Here is a 22,426-nt window from a genome sequence, read left to right as displayed (position 1 = left end):
ACAACCCCACTGCAATTCCCATTGTTTTCACCATGACCATGACCATGACCAATACAGTTACCGCCTGGGGTGGTAGAGCAGCCGGAAGGGAGATTTGGGGGGTGGGGAATCTTCCCTGTGCGTTGCCAGATCCCTATACCGCAGTGGACTCGGGGTACAGGCCATCTTAGGGTCTCCTTTCCGCCTGTCCCAGCTGCCCAGGGGCATCTCTAGCCGTGCCTTCCTAAAATGCTGCTTTCACCATGGGGACCAAAGTTAGGACCAGAAAGGATCTTGCAGAGTGGAAGCATCCAAGCTTCGCACTGAGCAGAGGACGAAGGCAGGGAGCCAGCCCTAACTGCCCAGGTACGAAGACACAGGTATCAAGGCAGTGGGAGGACGGCTGCTTCGCCTCCCCCAGTGGTTCATTCCTATATTAGCGTTTGAGGAGCTGCTGCTTGTCTGAAGGACAGTGAAAAAATGAGCCATCGCTCGTTTATTTTCACGTACTTGAACGATGATGAGAGGTCTTCCATCACTTCCTCTTTGTCTTCCCAAATACGACAGCCAGGGCGGGGCCAGGCCAAAGTCAGGAGCCTTGGAACTCCAACTGTGTCTCTCCCTCCACGGGGGCGGGGCCCAAGCAAGCACCTGAGCCATCATTTCTTGCCTCCCATAAGGGATGCTTGTCCCCTGAACAAGTGGCTAACCCGCTGCACAACGCCTGCCTCTGGGACAGCTTCACATAGCTCCTTCTCAAACCTGGTCTGTAATTCCAGAAGACAGGCAAGTGGAGCCCCTTCTTGCTGGAACTGATGCTTGCAAGTCAGTTAAAACAACAGCGTTTGTTTATTATCAGCCAAGGGCCGGGCCTGGGCCAGGGCCAAAGCTGGGGGCCAGGACCTCCATCAGGGTCTCCGGCATGGGTGGGAGGATCCGACTCCTGGAGCCATCAGGCTGCCTCTTGGGGACAGTGGAGAATCTGTCATGTATTTGCTTTGTGTTTTAGTCTGAAGTACTGTTGGTGAATAGCATTCCGGTCACCCAAGGAATCCTCTTCAACTCAGTGACGCTGCGTGAGGCTGTCTCGGAGACTTATACAACTTGTCAATATGACTAAAAATGTTTTAACGACGCTTAATGAAATTTGCAAACAGGGTTGATTGCTTCTGGGGAACTTTGCCACGTGTATGAATGATTAAAGGAAAAGTGTAGTAGAGTTATCAAGACAGCATGAGGTGTGTATACAATCTTAAAAACTAAAGAACCTGGACTTTTGGTCCCGACGCGATAGTGTAGTGGTTAAAGTCCTCGCCTTGAACGCACCAGGATCCCATATGGGCGCCGGCTCGAATCCCAGCAGCTCCACTTCCCATCCAGCTCCCTGCTTGTGGCCTGAGAAAGCAGTCGAGGACAGCCCAAAGCCTTGGAACCCTGCACCCGTGTGGGAGAGCTGGAAGAAGCTCTTGGCTCCTGGTTTCGGATTGGTTCAGCTCTGGCCACTGCAACCACTTGGGGAAAGAATGAGCAGATGGAAGATCTCATTGAAACTGTTTTCTGTTAAGAAAACATTGAGAGTGAATTGCAGTAACTTTGTTTCTGCCCCAGGCAGCTTCAGCATTCACTCTAAGGAAGAGCTCACATACCACTGCCCACAGAGCCATGAAAGTTCAGAGAACTTCCTGGTTGCAACCATTCCACTTTCTCCAAAACGATTTTGCACATAAGACTTTTCCCCTATGTCCAGCAGGCTCCCAGCAGATGTGGACAGCTGCACTTGGTGAACTTTTGGGAGGTGGGGAGTAAGGAGAATTTATTAATTGGAGAGGCAGAGAGAGAGCAAGCATGCCCATGGGCTGGTTGTCTCTCCCCAATGCCTGTGATGGCCAGAGCTGGGCTGGGTCCAACCTGGGAGCTGAGAACTCATCTCGGATCTCCAAAAGGAGTGGCAGGGACCCAACTGAGCCATCCCCTACTCCTCCCAGGCTCTGTGAGCAGGAAGCGGCACTCAGGAGCCAGCACAAACCCCAGTGCGGGCTGTGGGCACCTTAACTGCTCAGCTCAACCGGGCGCTGTCCCAGGAGAATTGATACAGCTAAGGAGGGAGAGGATTCCTAAAGAAGACATTGAAGAGTAAGGAGACATGCAGGTGGCCCAGTGCTCTTCAAATACAACGCACAGCAGGGAGCATCTTTTGAACAAAGTCCTTGCTGACCAGCAAAGCTGCCCTCACTCTGCAGGCGCGCTTGTCCCACTCTGTCCTAAGGAAGAATGCGAGTGTTTCCTGCTTACTCAAGAGGACAGTCACACGCCCACGAGTGGACTTGAGATTGTGGAGAAGCCACATGAATTTTCCTTCCTTTAAAAAAAAAAAACAAGCCATTTCAAAAGATCTCCTTTAATATCATAAAATATTTCCAAGGACAAGTGAACTAGCAAACACATGCACCTGTGTGCCTTCTGATAGAGCACCCCGCCCCTCCCCAGCCCCTCTCCCACACCCAGGCGGACGTGAGATGGGAGAAAGAAATACAGCAGATGGAACAGATAGAAGAAAAACAAAATCAGTAAAAAGGCTGAAATATGACTTTGTGCTTGGTTATTTTTTTTTTCCTATGTCACAACAAAACAAAAACATCTCGGTGCAAATAGTTAATTTTTCCTCTTTTCCATTTAAGTCTGGTGGAGAAAAAATACTTTTTCTATAATAAAATATGTAGGGTTTTTTTTTTGGTTTTTTTTTTTTTTGGCTTTTTTCACCTTTTTTAAATATAACCTTTTTTTCCCCTTTTTTTCTTTTTCTTTTTTTTTTCTTTTTTTCTTTTTTTTTTTTTTTGCAGAAAATAATTTTGTAAACTGTCACTTTGCGGGCACGGAGGCTTGATGCCACGTGGGTCTCAGCTCACCCGGGTTGGAGGCTGCTGAGATGTGACACCAAGCCCGAGCGGGGAACAGAGGAGCAGCAGAGACACGAACAGGGGGTTGAGGCCGGCAGGGCAGGGCAGGGCAGGGCGGAAGGGAGGAGCAGAGCGGGAGAGGGCGGATTAGAGGTCGCTCTCGCCATACAGCGCCGTGGAGAAGGACATGTAGTCCAGGGCCCCGGGCACCGCGTCGGGGCCGGTGTAGGGCGCCATCCGGGCGATGCAGTACTCGGCCTGATCGGGCGGCAGCTCGCGGCGCAGCTCGTCCACCGTGATGTAGTTCTGCGGAGACAGAGTGGTCAAGGCGGCCGCAGGACCCCGCAGGACCCCGCAGGACCCCGCAGGCTGCAAACTGCTTCCTCCCGCGCACCCCCTTTCAGGCCCCTCCTCTTACTCCCCGGTTTAGGAAGACGCTTTTGAGCAGTTTATCTGAAGCGCAATGACAAATGGAACGACAAAATGTTGTTTATTTTGGTGCAAAAAAAAAATTAACTCATAATACATGCAAAGTGCATGTTATGAAAAAGAGTGCACAATTTCATGAATTTTTTGCACCAAAATAATTCTCAGTTCTGTTTTCCACAAACTGTTGGAGGTATCTTTATATGCATGGACACACATAACCACATGCCAACACACGCATCTGAAAAGGCACGTATATGAGGGGGCCTCTAAAGAGATATCAAAGTTTTGCACTGTCTTTCAATTCCATTTTCCATGAACTTTCTGACGGCTTCTCCTACATTTGTAATATGTATTTGCAAAAGCACCTTGTGTTTCCTACCATCTTCAACCTCTTCCAGAGCTAATTCATTGTGCTAATAACCACACCCCGAAGCCTCCCCCATTTCTCATGTCCATAGAGGCCGTGCGCTGGGCAGTACCCATGGGCATCATGGAGGTTCCTAGGGGACCCCTGGTCCGTTCCCTCGGCCCCTCTGCAGGCTAAGGACTTATGGAGCCTCCTGCTGGTGATGGTGAGCGTCCAGGGCTGGGCATCGCTACTGCCAACAGCCTCTAAGATCCTGTTGTGCTTTCAGCCCCATTTATGTGGGCCTTGTCACGTCCCCTGCCACCTGCCAGCTCCCGCCCTGGGTCTCGGCCTCCTCTCTCCCTCAGGCTCACTCAGGACAAATGTACGTGAAATGGCCCGGGGGCTCAGACCTGCTGGTCTATCCCCCAGCTCCATACCAGTCCCCCAGGAAGCAGCCTGAGCTGGGACGCCTTTCTGGAGTGGTCTTTGGGAGGCACCTTCCCGCTCCAAGGTACCGTAACTAACCAGGAATGCCAGAGCCTCCACCACACCTGTGCACCCTGTCACAGCCTCAGAGTCCCCACACCCCACAGACTGAGACAGTTCACAAACTACACTCCCTGTTGCTTTGGGCTCCCCCCCCCCGCCCCGCCCCAGCACAGGCTTTTTCTGCAGTCTTTACAGAAAGCAAGTCTGTCCCCAATCACCCCATCGGCCGCCCCCCCCCCCGCCACTTTTCCCTGGATCCTCCTGGAGTCTATTCTGTAAAGTGACCTTTGGCTCTTCTAGATCCCTTTAGGTCCCTGGACCAGAGATGGTGCTGAGCTGAGTGACATGCAGGTCCACCTATCACGTCCCAGCCTGCACCTCTGACTCCACTCTGCGTTCATCCCTCCCACTTTGCCCAAGCCAGGCCCTCCAGGAGATCTGGAAGCCAGAAGTGGCCCAGGGAAATGAGCGTGTCTCTTCCTTCCTACCTACACAGCATGTGTGAGTGTGGGAGGATTTTAAGGCAAGGGCCTAGGGCTCCTCATGAAGTCAGGCACCTCCCCTCCCCAGCCCTGCCCATGGCACAGGTCATGCTCTGTCCTAACATGCCCAAGGCATGGCAGAAACAGGGAGTGATGGACAGCAATGAGAAGCCTGAGGGGACCCCTGAGGCTCCGTGTGCACGTTACAGAGCCTCACCTTGTCCCCGGCCAGGATCTTGAAGGAAGCCATGACTTGGTCCGCCGTGTCGGTATCTGCCGTCTCGCGGGACATGAAGTCAATGAAGGCCTGAAATGTCACTACGCCCAGGCGGTTGGGGTCCACGATGCTCATGATACGGGCAAACTCTGCCTCTCCCTGGAGGGAACAGCCAACCCCCAGGCCCCGTCAGCCCACCATGGCCAGCGGGGAAGGTTTCAGATGGACTTGAACCATCTGGGGCTTAGAGTAGACTGTGATGAATGGAGGTCTAGCAGCATGGTGACCTGGGCTGTCCCGAGGGCATGACAGGGACACAGCACCCATGGATGGGGTCCCAGCTTGGGGCTTCCACTCCTGACAGATGCCCAGGTTGTCCTGGAGCAGACAATGTCGGTATTTCTCATCCTGGTAACAATGACCCTGGCTCGTGCTGACATCGCACACGCTCCATGCCAGGCCTGACTTTAACTGTCTTATGTATTTTAATCCATTCAGTCCTCACCATCACTCTGTGATTTCTAGGATATATACCCGCAACCTCTGAGACCCCAGACAGGTTTACTGTCTCTGCCAAGTTCATCCGGCCAGTGGGAGAGGTGGGATCTGAGTTGGGGCAGTCTGGCTCCACAGCCCACCCTCTCCCCTCTACTCTGTGTTTTAGAAGTATGAGGTCCATGCAGGGGGGGCCTTAAGCCCCTTCCCTGAACCCTCATGGCCAGGCTACAGGCTTCCCCTCATTTCCTCTGAGGCACAGGCTGGGGGTGCAATAGTGAAATTGGCTCCCAGGGCCACTGCGTCCAGTCCAGCCCTTGCCTGAGTGATCATGGGCTCTGCATTTCCATGGTCTGCTCATTAAGATTAAGGAGAGGCCTAGGATGGAAGCAGTCAGCCCAAGATGGAGACAGAAATGGCCATTTCTGTGCCTCACAGGACAGCCAACCCCCTAAATTCAGCATGTCCAAGCTGCCAGCCCCGAGTTTAGCCCAGCTATCTGTCCACAGCAGAAGATGTGCCGTCTGCGCGCTCAGCGTGGGCACAGAGCTGGAGGTGACACAGGCTCCACGGCCAGAACAGAATCGCAGGTGCAATCTTCCCTTGGAACCAGAGGTGGGGGGCTCTTCCAGAAGGGTAGACCCAAGCCAGTGGGACCCAGGCCTGGCATGGCCAAGGGTGTGGCCTCTCCAGCCAGCTGCATCCATGCCAGGGGCAGGGCGAAGCCTGGCAGACAGAGGGCGGGGTTTACATTACCATGTTGTAACCCATGGAGATCAGGCAGGCGCGGAAATCATCCGTGTCCATCATGCCTGTCTTCTTCTGTAGGGTCAGAGAGGCGGGAGGAGGAAGGGCCAAACAGGTGGACGGCACAGGACCACAAAAGGAGGAGACGCACGGACAGGTCCGGGGAGGATGTCCCCGGGGAAGGAGGAAGACAAAGGGGGAAGACAAAGGGGGAGGCATGAAGCCATCCACAGGGAGAAGAACAGTGGGGACCCGGCAGGTTCCCACAGAAGACCATCAAGGACAGAGGAGCCCAACATGGGGGCAGGCAGGGACAGGAACACAGGACGAGCCCCACGGCCCACAAGGAAGGAGCGGGAAACAGCAAGAACCAGACAGACAGAGAAGAGAAAAAGGAGAAAGGCGTTATTTCTTGCCCCAGAGACTACCCCTGAGCGTGCTCCATGCAGGTGGCGAGTACCTGGGGATCGTTGCCAATATCATAGCCCAAGCTGATGAGGCAGGCTTTGAACTCCTCGGGACCCAGCGTGCCGGAGTGATCCTGGGGCCGCCGTGTGCCAGGCAGCGAGCCATGCGGTGCCAGGGAGGTGGAGGCCGTGAGGGGGTAGGGGAGGGAGGTGGGCCATGCCCGGTGGAGGGGAGGCGTGTGTGGGAGACACGGGAGGAAGCATGCAGATGGAGAGAGGGGTGGAGGTGGAGGGGAGGCAAGGGGGAGGGGAAATAAAACGCACACAGTTAGACGCACGGACCCAGCTCCCAGGGGGCCCTGTCCCCCCACTCACAGCCCTGCTTCGGGGAGGCAGGGCCAGCGGGAGCACTGTGAGCCACAAGGGTGAGAAGCTCCAACTGCGAGTGTCCCCTGAGATCGTCCCCCACCCAGGTGCCTGGAGGGCAGTGTAGCAGGCAAGGGAGGTGGACAGCACCCAGCCTTTCGTGTCCCTGTTGGAGCCCCAGGGCCCCAGGAAGGGGCAGCCCCTTGAGCACTGGCCTGTGCCAGGACCCAGGATGGAAGATGGAGGCAGCCGCAGCAGAAGGCCCAGCGGCAGCAAGGTTGCGAGCAGTAGGTGGTGGGGTCTGTCCTCTGCCTCCCAGGGGACAGTCCCCGAGCCAGAGGGTTTCAGGCCTTCACTGGTAGTCACCCTGATGGCCTTGTCCATGAGGGCTGAGTCCTCTGGGTAGCAGAGCAGGCATCAGGGACAAAAGCCCTTTTGTCAGCAACTCGCTCCAGGGAGGTCCTGGGGATGTGGGGCTGCACTTTCCCAGGTGGCCCTGTGGAGCACACTGGAGCCAGGCAGGCTGGCAGCGGTTCCTCACACTGCCCCCATCCCTACTTGTCCAAGAACTGGTGATCTACAACCGGGGCTGTGCCCTCCAGGGCCCTGGAGCAGGAGCAGGGGCTGGGGCCGCTCTAGCCCGGCACGGCAGGGGCTCTCACCCGATCAAAGTGGTTGAAGGAGGCCCGGAACTCATTCATCTGCTCCTGGCTGATGCCCTTGGCGTCGCGTGTCAGGATCTGGTTCTCCACCTCATTGATGGTCCTGGCAATGGTGGTAAGCAGCTGCTCCCAGCCCACGCGGATATGCTGGGGGCAGGAGAGAGATCGGCAGTCACCCATGGAAGCCTGGGCCCTGGCTCCCGGCCACCCCTGTCCCTTGCACTCCCTGACCATAGAAATGGCCCAAAACAATCAAACTCAGGCAAGATTGTTGGGGTTACCAGGAGCAGGACCAGCTGCCTCCCAGGACAGAGGGTTGGGGCAGACAGCAGAGGCTAGGACTGGCACAGGGCAGCTGGTTCAGGATGGAGGGCAGATTTGGTAGTAGGAAAGAGTGACTAACAGAAAGCTGGGTGAATCCGTGATTGTGCTACTCCACACCAAGTCGCGTGCAGGTGCACAGCTCGCCAACCTTCCCACTCAAAGCAAGTAGAGGTGAGTACCACACTCGAGACAGGGATACTGTCAGATTACAACTGATGACCCCATCATCAAGTGACCAGACAGCTGTCCTGGTTGGTGTAAATATAGCTCTCTTGACCCATTCCCTGGAGAATCAAGAAGGGCTTTGGGGGTATAGAGGAGTGGGAGGGGCTGGTGCTGTGGCATAGTGAGTAAGCCCCTGCCTGCAGTGTCAGCATCCCATACAGGCACCAGTTCAAGTCTTAGATGCTCCACTTCGGATCTGGTTTCCTAATACACCCGACAAAGCACTAGAAGGGGTCCAAGTGCTTGGGCCCCTCCCTGTATGCACATGGGAGACCTGGAAAAAGTTCCTGGTTTCAGACTGGCCTAGGTCTGGCTGTTGTGGTCATTTGAGGCAATAAGCCAGTGGATGGAAGATCTTTCTTTTTCTTTTTCCCTCTCTTTCTCCAGAGCTCTGCCTTTCACAGATAAATCTTTTCTTTAAAAAAAAAAAGGAATGAGAGCTCATCCTCCTGCTATTTTGTCTCCTTGGGAAAGAAGTCACCTCCATCCTCAGCCCTGGGCCCTGCATCAGGAGGTGAGAAGAGAAGGGGGTACAGGCTTCCCACCAGAGGCACACTCACCTCCATGGTGTAGTTGGTGTGTTTGTTGTCGAAGATGAGCGCCTCCTGGATGAGCTGGTGGTCGCCCTCCAGCTGGTCGATCTTTGGCTTGTAGTTGACGATGCTCTTCTCATACTGCCGCAGGTGGTTGAGCTGGTCCTCCAGGGTTCCGTGCATCTCGATGGAGATCCTCCCAATCTCCTGCAAGTTGTGAGGGAGACATCTTATCAGTCCAACACTACTCTGGACCACCGGGTGCACCAGGGGCCCCCCCATGGTCACTGACTAATCCCCACCCCCAAGCATCTCCCTCCCTATACCAGCCCGAGGGAGTCTGCCTGGTAATTGCTAAGGTGCACTTGGTACGGGTGGTCCTTGGTACGGGGAGAATATGCAGGTGTACAGCAGCATCCTCCCCGGGTGCAATGCCTGCATCTCTTAGCATCCATCAGCCTCAGCAAGGGAAGTCAGAGTCAGTTGATAAACACGTCCACTCTTTTGCTTGTCATCCAACTCTCCATCCTTCCAGAAATTATTCCCAACCCTGGTGCAATTCAGAGCCCCTTGCTGTACCCACCAAGACAATATCCTCACAGCTTTGGCACACCTGGCTTAGCTCTGCAGCTCCTGCTGTTCTCCCTCCCCAGATGCCTGCCCTGGTCCACCCAAATCCCACCTACCCCTGCAGCCCAAGCGTAGTGCCCGTTTCATCTGCTACCAATGCTGTAAAAGCACTGGCCGTCCACCTAGCCATTCAACTCCAACCTGCAAATCTGCCCAGAGTATCTACTAAGCACAGTATGCCAACAGGGTGTCGGCAGGGGAGTATAGCAGTGTGAGTTTGACATGGTCTCTATCCTCCAAGAGCTCAGAGAACATGCTCTAGCCGAGCCATGCCACCTCTGCTTGACAGCCCCTCACTCTCCAGCAAAAAACAAAAACAAAACCCCACGCTCAACCAGGCTTCAGTTCTCTTTGTGGGAAGATCAGCCTCTCTGATCCAGCTTGTGGCTCAGAAGGAACGTGAAGGAAGCAAGTGGAAGCCAGGCCCGTGGGACAAGCCCAAGGGCTCAAGCGGAATGGGACATTTGGAAGTGGAGCTTGTCCTAGGTAGCTCCTGAGTCTTGGCTTGTGTCAAGCTGGGCTGCCACATCAGAAACCGGGATGCAGGCACTAGGCCTCTGCTAGGCTGCCAGCCGGTCAATGGGCTCAGTCTAACCCTGGCTGGCCGCTCTCTGCTTCAGCTGCCTGCGTGTTGGGACTCACCTCCATCTTGGTCTGGATCCAGGGCCCAATGACATTGGCCTGGGCCCCGAACTGTTTACGTAGCCTTTCATTGTGCTGCTGGCGTGCGTGCTCCTCCGTCAGCGCTTGGTCCCTCCGTGGCACCAGTTGCCGCACCTGGGGCAGGAACAACCACCAGACTTTATGGAAAGGGCTGGCCATCTGCCCCATATATATGGTCCCCACCCCTCCAACAGGAAAGACAGGGCCTGGGGTAGAGAAGAGCTGAGCAACAGAGCCAGAGTGGAGACTTCAACCTGTTCAGAAATCCACTCACTGGATAAATGAATGGTTACTATGTGACAATTAAGAGAAAAAGGAAATAGAAATCAAGCAATGACCAAGAAGATGGATGGGAGACCCTGTTCTGGCTCAGCCACTGCCCTCCGGCCCAGCCCCTGGACTCACGTGGTCCCATTTGCCGTTGATCTCCTGAGGTGTGATGGCCGTGTAGGGGTTGGTGCCTGCCATGTTGACGTGATACGTCTGGACGATCTTGGATACCTCGTTGTGAATACCCAGGATGGCCAGGCGCTCCTTGTCAGCATCGGGGAGAGTGGCCTTGAACTGCTCATGGGCTGTGGTCAGTCCCTGGACAGAGATGGGGAGGCACGTGAGACAGGTGAGATAAGCTAAGAGAGCCACAGCTGGGCTACCAGGCTGTGCAAGGGCCCTCCTGGAGGTTGCGTTCCCCCACCCCTGGCTGGGAGAGCTGGGATCCTCAAAGCAGACATCCTTGTGACTGGGCACCACTCGGGCAGGAGAGTAGGGGAAGGCACAGCGGTATCCCGCAAGGCTGGCAAAGCTGGCAGCAACCACCCTGGCCAGTCAGACCATTACCCCCCCAGGCCACCACCCTGACCTTGGCTTCCTCAGCTCTCTGCCAGAATTTTTTTAGTACCACACCCTTGGGAAAAGATAAACGAAGCTGTCCACAGATGTGAAACGAGCTCTGTGGTACACGCTGCATTAACACTCAGGGGTGAGGACGCAGCCCGAGCACTGTGTGTGCAGAAGGAGTGCGGAGAAAGCATGGCTCCGGGTGTGGGTATCTGCTGGTTATGCAGATGGCATGGAGATTTCCTCCAGGGTGAGGGGACGGGGGCTGGGTAATGACAGGAGACTTACTGCATACCTTTCTTGTTTTGCGGCGTTTTATCCCATGTGCATGTTAGTGTGTCAAAATAATAATACTAGAAGGCAAAGGTTTCCAATCTCAGGAAACCCTTGGGGTACCCTTCCTCTGTGCTCTGATACTGGGGTGGCCGGCAGGTGGTGGGTGTACCTGAATCTCCTCGATGGTGTGTACAATGAAGGTATCCTGCAGGTCCTCCATGGCCCCCTCCATCCAGTTGTTGAAGGGAGCAGCCCGCTTGGCATACTCCAGGTACAGCTGGTCGATGGTCTCCAACAGCTTCTCTGTGCGCTGGGAGAGCCCGACAAGGGAAGGAATGTTCAGTGCCAGGATCACCCCTACTGCATTCAAGATCTTCCTGGGGACCCCCACTCCCCAAAAAGGATCCAGGGCCAGAAACACTGAACCTAAGCAGGCAGAACAGGCAGAGGTTCTGAGTCTGGGATAGAGATCTTCTCACCCCAGAATAACCTGGCTTGGCCAAAGGGGAAAGGTCTCAGAGGGCTGGGGTGGGGATGAGAGGACACTCAGCTGAGAGAGTTAGGCTGGTTGGGAAGGCACCTGCACCAGGGTGAGCTGAGTCGGCCACAGACAGGTCGATGGGGCGGAGGAGGGGGACGTCCAGGGACGTCCTGGCATCTTTCAGCCCACACCAAGGAAGCCGAGGGCCAAGAGGTGGTACATGCAGAGCTGTGGACACACGCACTGGCCCTCACCTCCAGAGCTTCCCTCCGCTTCTGGGTCAGGGCTCCCAGGTTGTCCCATTGGTCACAGATCTTTTGGCAACGGGCGTTGACACTGGGTGAGTCGTAATAGTCCAGCTCACTGCAGCGGGAAGAGACAAGGAAATCGGGTAACTCAGGCTGATCCCAGGACCTGCTCTCCCTTTTCCCGGGGCCGGGGTGAAGGGGGCACTGGTGGTGCTGGTGCAGCAGCAGGGGGCTGCTCCCTCAGAACATTCCAGGCATCCCTCACGGCCCAGCCGCTGCTCTTTCAGAAATCATAGAAGGCCCATCTTCCTCTCCAACACTCTCTCTGCCCCCACAGCCAAGGCTGAGGCGAACCTGGGCCCTTGATGTCCAGCAGCAGGGAGCCGCTGAGGTCCAGTAAGGAAGCCCAGAGCTCAGATTCAAGGCATGCATGCTCCTTGTCTGGTCTCGCGCTAGTCGCAGGCAAGCATCAAAGACCCAACAGAAAGAGGGGGTGCGGGCTGTGTGGTCCCTCTTGTAGGCACACCTTGTGTCTCCTGTAGCCACTCCCTTCTGGAGCCAGCACCCATCTGTACCCCTGTTCTCTAGGCCATGTCATCTCTGCTACTGAGAATAGCTGAGGAACCAGAGCCCTGGTTCAAGGGCAGGGGAGAAGGAGGGGCGGGTGTAGGCCTACTTGAGCTCCTGCGCAATGGCGGCGATCTGCTCCACGCGGTCCTGGTGGGCGGCCAGGTCGCTCTCGAAGGCCTCGTGCTTCTTGAGCAGGGCCTTGATCTCTGAAAGCGTGGCTGTCTCGTAGTCTTTCTGCCGCAGCATGGCCTCCTTGCCTGGTTCAGAGAGAGGGGACACTTGGTCTGAGCAGGACTAGGGGCGGGCACCTGTCAGGGCCCTGAGAGCCCTGCTTCTGGGGTCCATCCCACGGGAGCATTTCCCATACAGTGATGCAGAGACAGCTATGGTAGTGATGGAAAGCGATTGCTCTCCCAGGAGCACTTCCCCGGCCACCGACAGTGGCCTCGGTGGCAAGAGCTCGGCCTGGCATTTGGGATACCTGTGTCCCACATACGGATCTCTTGCTGACTCCCAACTCCAGCTTCCTGCTAATGCAAATCCTGGGAAACAGAGATGACGACTCAAGAAACTGGGTTCTTGGGCCCGGGAGAGTGGTCTAGTGGCTAAAGTCCTCGCCTTGAACACGCCAGGATCCCATATGGGCGCCGGTTCTAATCCCGGCAGCCCCGCTTCCCATCCAGATCCATGCTTCTGGCCTGGGAAAGCAGTCGAGGACAGCCCAAAGCCTTGGGACCCTGCACCCGCGTGGAAGACTTGGAGGAAGTTCCTGGCTCCTGGCCATTGCGCTCACTTGGGGAGTGAATCATCGGATGAAAGATCTCCCCCTCTGTCTCCCCTCCTCTCTGTATATCTGACTATGTAATTAAAAATAAATAAATCTTAAAAAAAATTATAAAACTGTTAAAGAAAAAAAGAAAGAAAGAATCTAGATTCCTGCCTCCGTACCATACACACACACACACACACACAAGACCTGGATTGAGCCCCTTGTTCCTTTTTTTGGCCCTAGCCCAGTCCTGAAAATTTGGGACATTGGGCGGAATGAACCTGTGGATGAAGGCTCTGTCAAAAAAAAAGCATTTGTGCAGAAGTACAAGTGTATGTCAAAAAGTTCATGGAAATTGGAATAAAGATTGTTTATTTTGGCACAGGATTTTGAAAGCCACGAACATGAAGGGTCTTTCAAAAGTTCATGAAAATGTACATTATAAAGAAATTTGTATTTTAAGCTTTTATTCATTTGCTTGAAAGGCAGGGTGACACAGAGAGCGGGAAATGAGACACCTGTGGGGGTGAGCTCCCGTCCACTGATGTACAAATGCCCACAGCAGCTGCGGCTGTGCTATATAACACTGTAAAACCACCCACTGCCTACTGTGGGGGGCCCTTCTTACAAAGGTTGCCCTACAAAGGCTTGCAACCAAACACAGGATTCCCTGCAGACATGGAAATGAAATTGCTAGGTTAGGGTGCAACTGCCCCATTGGGAGGAGACAACCAAACCCTGTGCCCAGAGGTTGTGCTGGCATGCCAGCACTCTGTGTGCCCTGGCTGGTTCTGGCCAGCTGATGGGGCCTCTCTTGCTTTGCACCTTGGTTGTGACCTGTCCTGACCTGTCCCCAAGAAGCACCTGAGTGTTGTCCACTTCCACTTGGCAGCACAAACATCTTGCTCAGGATGAATGGCCCTCCTCCAAAACAATCATGTTGCTGATTTCAGAGTGCCTGAGTTTGAGAGTATGTGCACGGACTTTGCTGTCTCAGCATCCCTAAACTTAAAGACCATAGCAGGTGCGATGGACCTCGCCTTAGGTGCAAACAGACAGATAGTAAACACAGCCCCTATACACCTCAGGTCAGAGCAAAGGGAAGGGTCCTGGTTCACCGTCTTGGCCATTCACTAAGGGCCACACCCATCTGAATGCATTCCACTTGCAAGGCACTGAATGAGACTAAAAAAGCCTCATCCCAACCCTGCAAAGAGGCGGTAAGGGCTTGAGTGGAATCCATACATCAATCCACTACCTCGAAACACGAACTCTCTGTCCCTGTTTAAGATGAGGACTTAACCGCACTTGGACCCAACAAGCAGCCATCATTACAAAACACGGGTCAGATTCCATTACAGACACAGAGACAGAGAGAAGCTGTGTAAGGGCACAGGCAGAGACTGTCACAGGCTGAGGACTGCCAAGCAAGGCCAGTGGCAGCGTAAAGCAGGGAGGGCCTCCTCCTGACCCGGCCAACACCTCCACGGGACAGAGCCCACATCTGTGGCCTGGAGCCTAGGAACCTACATCAGGAAGGCCCAGTGTCATCTGCATATTACAGGTGTGGAAACAGGCCAGACTGTCCAGCTTCAACGTGGCAGAGGCAGGACTCCAACTCAAGCTAACCGGCTCAGGGGAAGAAGAGATGAGAATGACAGTGATGAGATCGGGTCCACATTCATGGATATGATTCTCAAAAATCCATGAGGGCAGGATGCCGAGGCAACCGAAGGGCCAAGGAGGTCGCCTGGCACCAGACGTGTAGTAAGAGCAGCAGAGAGCAGGTGCGGGCCAGACTCACCATCGGTCCAGGCCTCGTGGATGGAAGCCTTCTGCCGGAACTTCTCAGCCAGGTGATCCAGGCGCTCCAGCCTGCGGATCTCATTCAGCAGCCACTCCTCATAGCCCTTCTCGGCCTGCTCCAGGCAGCCCCAGGCGTTGCTGATGTCCTGCCGTGGAGGGTGGGGAAGGGAAGCACAGGGTCACGGCCTGCCTGGAACCTGCCATACCCCTTCCCCTTCTCCACCCCGCCACCTGAGCCATCCCCTTTTCTTGCTCCAGCTCTGGCTCCTAAGAAGCAGAGGCCCAAGCCCCCATGAGTGCCAGCTCTGGGGTTTCGGGAGTGGAGCTGGGTGGGCATAATCCGTGTGCTACAAACAGAATCCTTGGCTCAGATGTTAATGATCCTGCGGGGGGCGATCTCTGAGAGATGGCTGGATCCTGAGGGTTCTGCCCGCATGAGTGGGTAAAGCTGTTCACGGACTCAGGGGCCATGGTGTGAGTACTGGAGTGACTAGGGCAGGTGGCTGGGAAGCCCTCCGCCATGTCAGGATGCAGAATGCCAGCACTGAGTTCTTGACCTTGCCAGCCTATATAGCCATGAATAAATCAACCTCAGCTCCTTATGGGGTTCCTGCTCATGAGAGATGGAGGGAAAAGAGCCCACAGCTTCCCCATCACAAATGCCTGGCTCTTCCAGGGCTCAGACCAATCCCGCATGAGCAGTTCTGCTCACGGGCGCAGGCCTCAGCGTTCTGGGAAGTGGCACGGAGCAGCAGGGACCCCAGCCTGGGGAAGCTGGCCAAGCTTCTGAGAAGCAGATGCCAAGCACAAGCTCATAGGCCCCTTGAGACACTCCCTTGGGAAGTACAGGGGATCCGGCTGGGCAGTGTGTCATCACCTATCCCACCCAACCATGCATGCACCCTGGGGCTAGGCTGGGTCTGTGTCACAGGAAGAACACTTGTTTCTGCTTCCCACAGAACATTCTGGCTGCCTGTCTGAGAGCTGCATCTGCAAAAGGATGGCCATCTTCCAAAATTGCACGCCCAAGGTCAAAGGGCTCGTGTCCTCCTTTCGAGAGTACCCGAGGCCACCTGTACCTGCTTGTCCCTGCTCATTCGGTTCTACATAGCCATCCACTCTTACTATTGTTCATCTTAAAGGGTGATGAACCTGTTACATTTTCTGAGGTTTCTCTGGCTTAGAAAGATTTTCCCCAAGACCTGAAGGCAGGAGGACGAATAACATAAAACTCGGGAAGCAGGCCACCATGGACTATGTCAGCTATGTGAGCTTGTTCAGTTATTTTTATTGTGTCTTGTTTTGTTGCAAGAGACGGACAGGAGAGTTTCCATCCGTGACTTCACTCCCGATGTGCCTGGAACAGGCGGGGCTGGGCAAAAGCCAAGAGCTCCATCAAGGTCACCTGGGATGGTGAGGGACCCGGAACTTGAGCTCTCACTGCTGTCTCCCAGGGTGCACATTAGCAAGAAGCCGAGTCAGAAGCTGACCCATCAATCACTAAACGTTCACCCCAGATTTGGGTTTTTTTTTTTTTACATGGAAAGTTATTATATGAAATATATCATCTTTAAAAAGTATGTGGAATAAAAGGTTCTTTCCAACAAAACTTTTAAAGAAGTTGGTATTAGGGCCCGGAGTGGTAGCCTAGCAGCTAAAGTCCTCGCCTTGTACATGCCAGGATCCCATACGGGCGCCGGTTCATATCCTGGCCACCTTGCTTCCTACCCAGCTCCCTTCTTGTGGCCTGGGAAAGCAGTCAAGGATGGCCCAGAGCCTTGGGACCCTGCACCCACGTGGGAGACCTGGAAGAGGCTCTGGGCTCCTGGCTTCAGATCAGCTCAGCTCTGGCCATTGCGGCTACCTGGGGAGGGGGGGAGGGTTGAATCATTGGACAGAAGATCTTTCTCTTTGTTTCTCTTCCTCTCTGTATATCTGACTTTACAATAAAAAATAAATAAATAAATAAATAAATAAACCTTTTTTAAAAAGTAGAAACTTGGTAGGAATATTTAAGCAATTTTTGTTTTCCCTATTTTGCATATTTATATCCGTCAAATATCCTATCCCCTAAATCCCTAACAGATGTAGGTTAGGTAATAAACGCACTTACACTTTTTAAGAACTGAAGATTGCATGGAAGTAAATATTAACTTCACTGTGACTGAACTAGGATCTGTTGGTTCAGGATGTCAAGAGGCATTGGGTTTACCAAGATTTTCGGGGGCTGATGGAGGCGGGTGGAAAGGCAGGACATGCCCAGCGTGATCAGCGCAGGCGCGGCGCCTGGCAGCAGCGGGGAGACTAGCCTGAGCCCAACCGTGTTTGCTTAGCAGAAAACCTCCCACCCGCAGCGCGGCATGGCGCCATGTAGCACAGCACGGCACTACACATGGTCACTGTGCAGCTCTGGGCTGGGGTGGGCGGGGTTCGGGCCGTGCTCACCGAGACCATCCTGCCTTCGGAGGGCATGAAGGCGGGCCGGTTGCTGAGGCGCAGCTTGGTCTGCAGCGTGTTGAAGTTGATCTCCAGCTGGCACTTCTCCTGCACCTTGGGCGGCTTGTGCAGGCGCCGGTAGTCACGGAAGTCCTCCAGCTTCTGCTGCATGGCGTGCATCGTGTTTTCCGGCATCCGGTTCTCCAGCCATGGGATAGTGCGGCGGATCCACTCCAGCAGCTGTGGGGAGGGCAGAGGGGCAGGGAAAGGAAGCTGACGGGTGGGGCCGGCTGGGGGTTCTCCAACATACACATTCCTCTCCTACCTCCCCGGGGCCTTCCTCTGAACTTCCAAACTCCTTGCCTTGCTATTCCATAATCATGAGCCCAAGAATTTGCTGGGCCTCACGTTGCAAGGGATGAACAGCTGCTCTCTGAGCTTCTTTCTGGTCCCCTGACCCTCTAGGGTTCTAAAACGTGGGATCTTTGTCCCAGCAGTAAGGAAGGGGCTGCTTCTGGGGCAGAGGGCTGGCCAAGAGCACGGGCAGGGGACCATTCAAGACTGTTTTTCTGGAGCCCAGGGAATGGAAGATGGAGGAGGAGTGGAAATGAGAATGGGAAAATCCACGCCATGCCCCACAATTAATGCCCATTAATTATGGATGCTTTGTAGTTCGCTTGCACTAGAGTGGGGTTGGGAGAGAAGAAGTATTTGCAGTTGGCCCAAGCTACAGACCAGGAAGCTGGTGAGGGGAATATAGAGCAGGGCTTTACAGCCACGCCCTCTGGCTCTGTGGACAGCAGGTGCACCGAGAGGTGGGGCTGGGCAAATCACAAGGCTGGCTGCTCTTAGGGCAGAGGCCAAGGAAGCCCTGACCACCCTCCACCCCCACGTGCTTGGCCCATCCTGTCCCTAGCCAGGACCACCACCAGCATCAGTCACCTGACTCGTCCGGTTTACCTGAGACTCACTCCCAGACTCCTGGTCTACCAGGACTCAGAGAGCTTCTGCTTCAAATCTCAGGGGAAGCCACACCGAGACACAGAGAGCTAGGAAGGGACTGTCCAGGCTCACAATGCCCTGAGCCTTTCTGCCTTCTGGGAGACCGGGAACAATGGCCAAGGTGCCCAGGGTTAAGTGGGCTGGGCCCACAGGAAGAAGGTGGACGGACAGATTTCAAGGGACAGCACGTCCAGCAGAACCCCAAGGGTACCCACATCGCTGGCCAGCTTCTCGTAATCTTCCATCAGCTGCTCATTCTCCTGGTTGACGGCCAGCACCTTGCAGATGCGATTGGCTGCTGTCTCCGCCTGGCAACAAAACAGACAGGGTAAGTGCCAGCCAGTCAGTCCCAGCAGCAGGGGGACCTGGCATACACCCGTGCTGACAAAGGCCCTCCCTCACTCCTGCACGCCACGTGGCTGGGGGTGCTGTCACACCTCCTCTCCTCTGCCCTCATCGCCCCCTGTATGGACCCATGGCTAGATCCCATGATTGGTGAGCCTGGATGGGGTTTTGGGAGCTGACTGGGGAGCCTACAAAAGAGCCCAAGTTTGAGGCCCAACAGGCACATGGTGGGGGGAAATGAATCCAGTGACCAGCAGAATTCTCAGGGCTGCTAAAGGAGCTGAAAAAATTGAGGTTTATCCCAGATTTTCAAATGATGGCCTGGGTATCCCAAGGATGAGGGTCTCGGGGCTGGGTCTGCCAGGATCTTGCAGATCAAATCTGGGAGTCCTGAGTGAAGGAGCTGACAGAGAGGCCATGGGGTCATGGGGCCATGGGGCCTCCTGATCCCTGCAGAATGTCCCCAGGTCAAGTGCGCATTAGAAAACCAAAGGATGATCGATTATTGCAGCAAAGGCGCAAGGGTTACAAATCAGCCCAGTGCAGGTACCATGTCCAGCACGGGCACCTCAAGGAAAACCACGCTCATCAAGCATGCAGTCCTGGACCAGCAGATTGGAGAGAGGCCTCAGCCACAACGAGATGGAGACTAAACACAATCAGCCTGGGCCCCCCTCCCCAGGGAGGCGCCACCTCCTGTGGCCAAGCAGGGGGCCACCACCTAACCAGCCACACTCTTGTGCCAATTTCAACTGTAAACCAAAACGAAATGGACTCGCCATGAGGGAGAAAGCAAAAGATCCTGGGGTCAGAGGAGGTGACACCTGCAAGAAGACTCGTAGAGCTGGGGATGGGCACTGGATGCCCGGATTAAGGTGACAAGGATAGGACATCCCAACAGGATGGGGAAGAAGCCACCAAGATGGCTGTCCAAGGCAGCAAGACAAACTTGCTGCACCTGAGGGTGCTTGGAGAGGCACGAAGGCAACATTAGCAACATCTCCTGGAACAACTTTTTCAAGCAGATGGTGAAGGTGGGGAGGGGGAATGACACCATCTTAAACATCCTTGTAGGACTCTGCAGAGCCAGGGGCCAGAGCAGGTGGGGGCTCCCTAGGGAGGTGACACACAGAGAGGGCAATGGCTGATCCAGATCCTCTGGGTGGGGGCATGGAGCCCTGGGTCTCCAGAGATGCAGGCCAAGAGTCACACTCTTAGGTCTCATCTCCTGTTCCCAACCATTTCCATTCCGCAGGGCCAGGCCTTGCCTCACAACACTCAGCCTCGCTCTTCATGCCACCCGAAACCAACAAGTCACCCCCGAGGAATTTCAAGACAAAGCTAGGAGGGCAATTTCTTGCCTGCACCTGTCCCAAAAGGCAGGGGCTCCGGAGAGGGCAGGGTCCTGGGAGCCCCGCTGCTTTGTTACCTGCCCTTATCATTATCAGGCTGTCCACAGCATGCTGGTTACCTCCCTTAAAGGCCAGAGCAGGGCAAGGGAAAGCCCAGGGGTGTCCCTTCCAGGCTGACATTCACAAGAGGGGATAGGGTGGCTGCAGGCCTTGCTGTTATAAGGCCCACCTTTCTCTCCATACATAGTCAGCTCACCATGAGTGCTTCGGCCCCAGGATTATAAATGGGTCTGTCTGTACTTGAACTTCCTGGGGTCTGAGCTGGCTGTCCCAGGGGCAAAGGGGGCCTTTCTGGAGGAAGCCTACTGCAGGGTGCTTCCACAGCAGTCCCTTGATGAAGCAGGGTCAGCCTCCACCAGCCTCAGCCTCAGATGAGATCAGCTCGGGAGGTACGGGTCCAACTGGGCATCCAGGGCCTGGGGGGCCTGGAGTAGAGACCTCTTGATGGCAGGTGCAGGGCCTATTCCAGTGATGCCAACTTTCTGGCTTTCTAACTTGGGGCTCCCCTGGCTACAAGAACCTCATACACCATTGGGATATTTGGGAGACAAGATAGAAGCTCAAAGAGAACATTTGTTCTGAGTTGAAGCAGTTTCAGAAGCCCATGCTGGGAGGGTCCTGTTATTTGTGCAAGAGGAGCTGGACCCAAGCAAGCAGCATGAGAAGACTCAGAGAGCTTGCTGCAGCCAACAGGACCCCCACAGGTAACAAGGGAAAGAGCCAAAGGCAGGTGAGTGCACCATGTGAGAGCATCCAGGGGACTCCCCAAGGCCCTTGGACTGTGGACACCCTACAAGTGGCTTCCAATTTTTTTTTTTTTGCACCAAAATAAACTTGTATTTTAATCCCACTTTCCATGAGCTTTTGGAAGTAGCCTCATTCCACAGAAACAGGCCAAGTGCTTATTTCCAAGGCTTAAGGATAGACTAAGATATACGGGCTTCCTACTTCATGGTTTGTGTTTGCGTATTTGTTTTGTGACTTACTTTAAGCTGTACTATACAGCTAACATGCAGTTGCATTACTATTTCTCTATTAATGAGGAACTTTAAAAAAGTTTCAGACTACTATCCCCAAAGTCTTAGCTGTGCCAAGCCAACGTGCCACCCTAACAGTCGGCATCCACCAAGGTAACATCAGACATCCAAACATGGCCAAACGACACGCCTTGACTCCACATCCCACAGATCCACGTGAGTGCCACAAGGCTCTCGCTGGTGACATTTTTAGACCAAACTCTCCCTGGTCTAAGTGTTATTTTCTTTGTCCCCTCCCACAGCCTTCTCTTTCCACATGTCCTGAATCAGCCCCAGCTCTGGCATTTCTGCTCACGAGACCAAGGGCCCAGTGTCCCCAAGGAGAAGGGATGAAGGCAGGACCAGGCTGGGCAAGGGGACAGAGTGGAGCTAACCCCTGATGGCACAAGCTTCTCTCCTGCTGCCGCCACCTCTGACGGGGCTCCTGGTTTCTTCTCCCCCTGCCCCCGTCTCTCTCCGCACAGGTAGTTGAGGGGATGCTAACCTGCATCCTCTCATAGGCTGCTCTCTCCCAGCTCAAAGCTGGGCTGTGCAAGCTGTGAGCTGTGCTTCTCAACAGTGAGGCATGCCCTTTTCTGTGTGGACCCTTAGTCTAAGACTCTTGAGGTCAAGTGTATGCTGTGCCGGAGAACCTTCTCAGAGCCCTGTGTGCCCCACCCCATCCCTGGGCGGATCTAGGGCTCAGCAGACACTGCTCCTTTCAACCACTGCTGGCTTCTCAGACCACCAACTCCAGGGCAGGATCAGGTCGGGTTCTCCACACCCTCGCCCTTGGACTGTGGAACGGAAGAATGGATGCCGAAGTTCCACCTGCTCCTGAAAGCATCCAGATCAAGTTCACGCTGTCAAGGGTTGGTTCTCAGAAATAACCTCCTAGGCGACCACCTTAAACTTCAACACATGGACTACATTAAACAAATACTCTTGGTGCTTTCCACCATTCATTCTCCCTCCCTGTGTGGGATCAGGAAGGGAGAGGGAAGTGCAGCAAGAGTTAGAATCCCACACCAACCTGTCCAACACAGGTGCGCTTACACCCACGGAAGATGGTCAGTGTACACCATGGCTGTGGGCCTTGAGTTCCACTCCTAGGTTCCATGACAGTAGATTTTCACTTATCAGCACCAGCCATGGACACAATAAAGATGATATGCCAGGCAAAGAGAATTCTCCCTCCTGTGGCCCCACCCCACCACAAGGGACAGGAGCTCCTATCCTGCTGGCCTGCTAAGCTCATGATCGGGGGCAACAAAGACCCCTCCCAACTGGTGACCTTGTCCTCGGATGTGGACAAATACAGCGTGAAATGGTTG

The 22,426-nt window shown here is 54.6% G+C and overlaps 1 protein-coding gene across 3 annotated transcripts in view; it reads right to left on the bottom strand.

Annotated features, from left to right (window-relative positions):
- Positions 1-2,800: 2,800 nt before the first annotated feature.
- Positions 2,801-22,426, bottom strand: part of ACTN1 (actinin alpha 1) — an 84,699-nt gene continuing 65,073 nt past the window's right edge. Inside the window, exons 9-22 of one of the 3 annotated variants that reach the window (XM_040975398.1) lie at positions 18,535-18,627; positions 17,327-17,557; positions 14,880-15,027; positions 12,413-12,563; positions 11,743-11,851; positions 11,177-11,317; positions 10,300-10,482; positions 9,874-10,008; positions 8,629-8,808; positions 7,520-7,666; positions 6,545-6,625; positions 6,094-6,159; positions 4,843-5,001; positions 2,801-3,182 (exon numbers count right to left, since the gene is read on the bottom strand). In XM_040975398.1, coding sequence (XP_040831332.1) covers positions 3,024-3,182; positions 4,843-5,001; positions 6,094-6,159; positions 6,545-6,625; positions 7,520-7,666; positions 8,629-8,808; positions 9,874-10,008; positions 10,300-10,482; positions 11,177-11,317; positions 11,743-11,851; positions 12,413-12,563; positions 14,880-15,027; positions 17,327-17,557; positions 18,535-18,627 — 1,983 coding nt within the window. In that variant the 3' untranslated portion in view covers positions 2,801-3,023. The remainder of the gene's footprint in view (positions 3,183-4,842; positions 5,002-6,093; positions 6,160-6,544; positions 6,626-7,519; positions 7,667-8,628; positions 8,809-9,873; positions 10,009-10,299; positions 10,483-11,176; positions 11,318-11,742; positions 11,852-12,412; positions 12,564-14,879; positions 15,028-17,326; positions 17,558-18,534; positions 18,628-22,426) is intronic. The other 2 variants (XM_040975399.1, XM_040975400.1) reach the window with 2 other exon arrangements.

Source organism: Ochotona curzoniae, unplaced genomic scaffold (assembly GCF_017591425.1).
Source record: "Ochotona curzoniae isolate NIBS_2020 unplaced genomic scaffold, NIBS_Ocur_1.0 contig_2688, whole genome shotgun sequence".
NCBI lineage: Eukaryota > Metazoa > Chordata > Mammalia > Lagomorpha > Ochotonidae > Ochotona > Ochotona curzoniae.
Note: the sequence above shows the minus strand (reverse complement) of the source record. Positions and strands in the feature narration are given on the sequence as shown.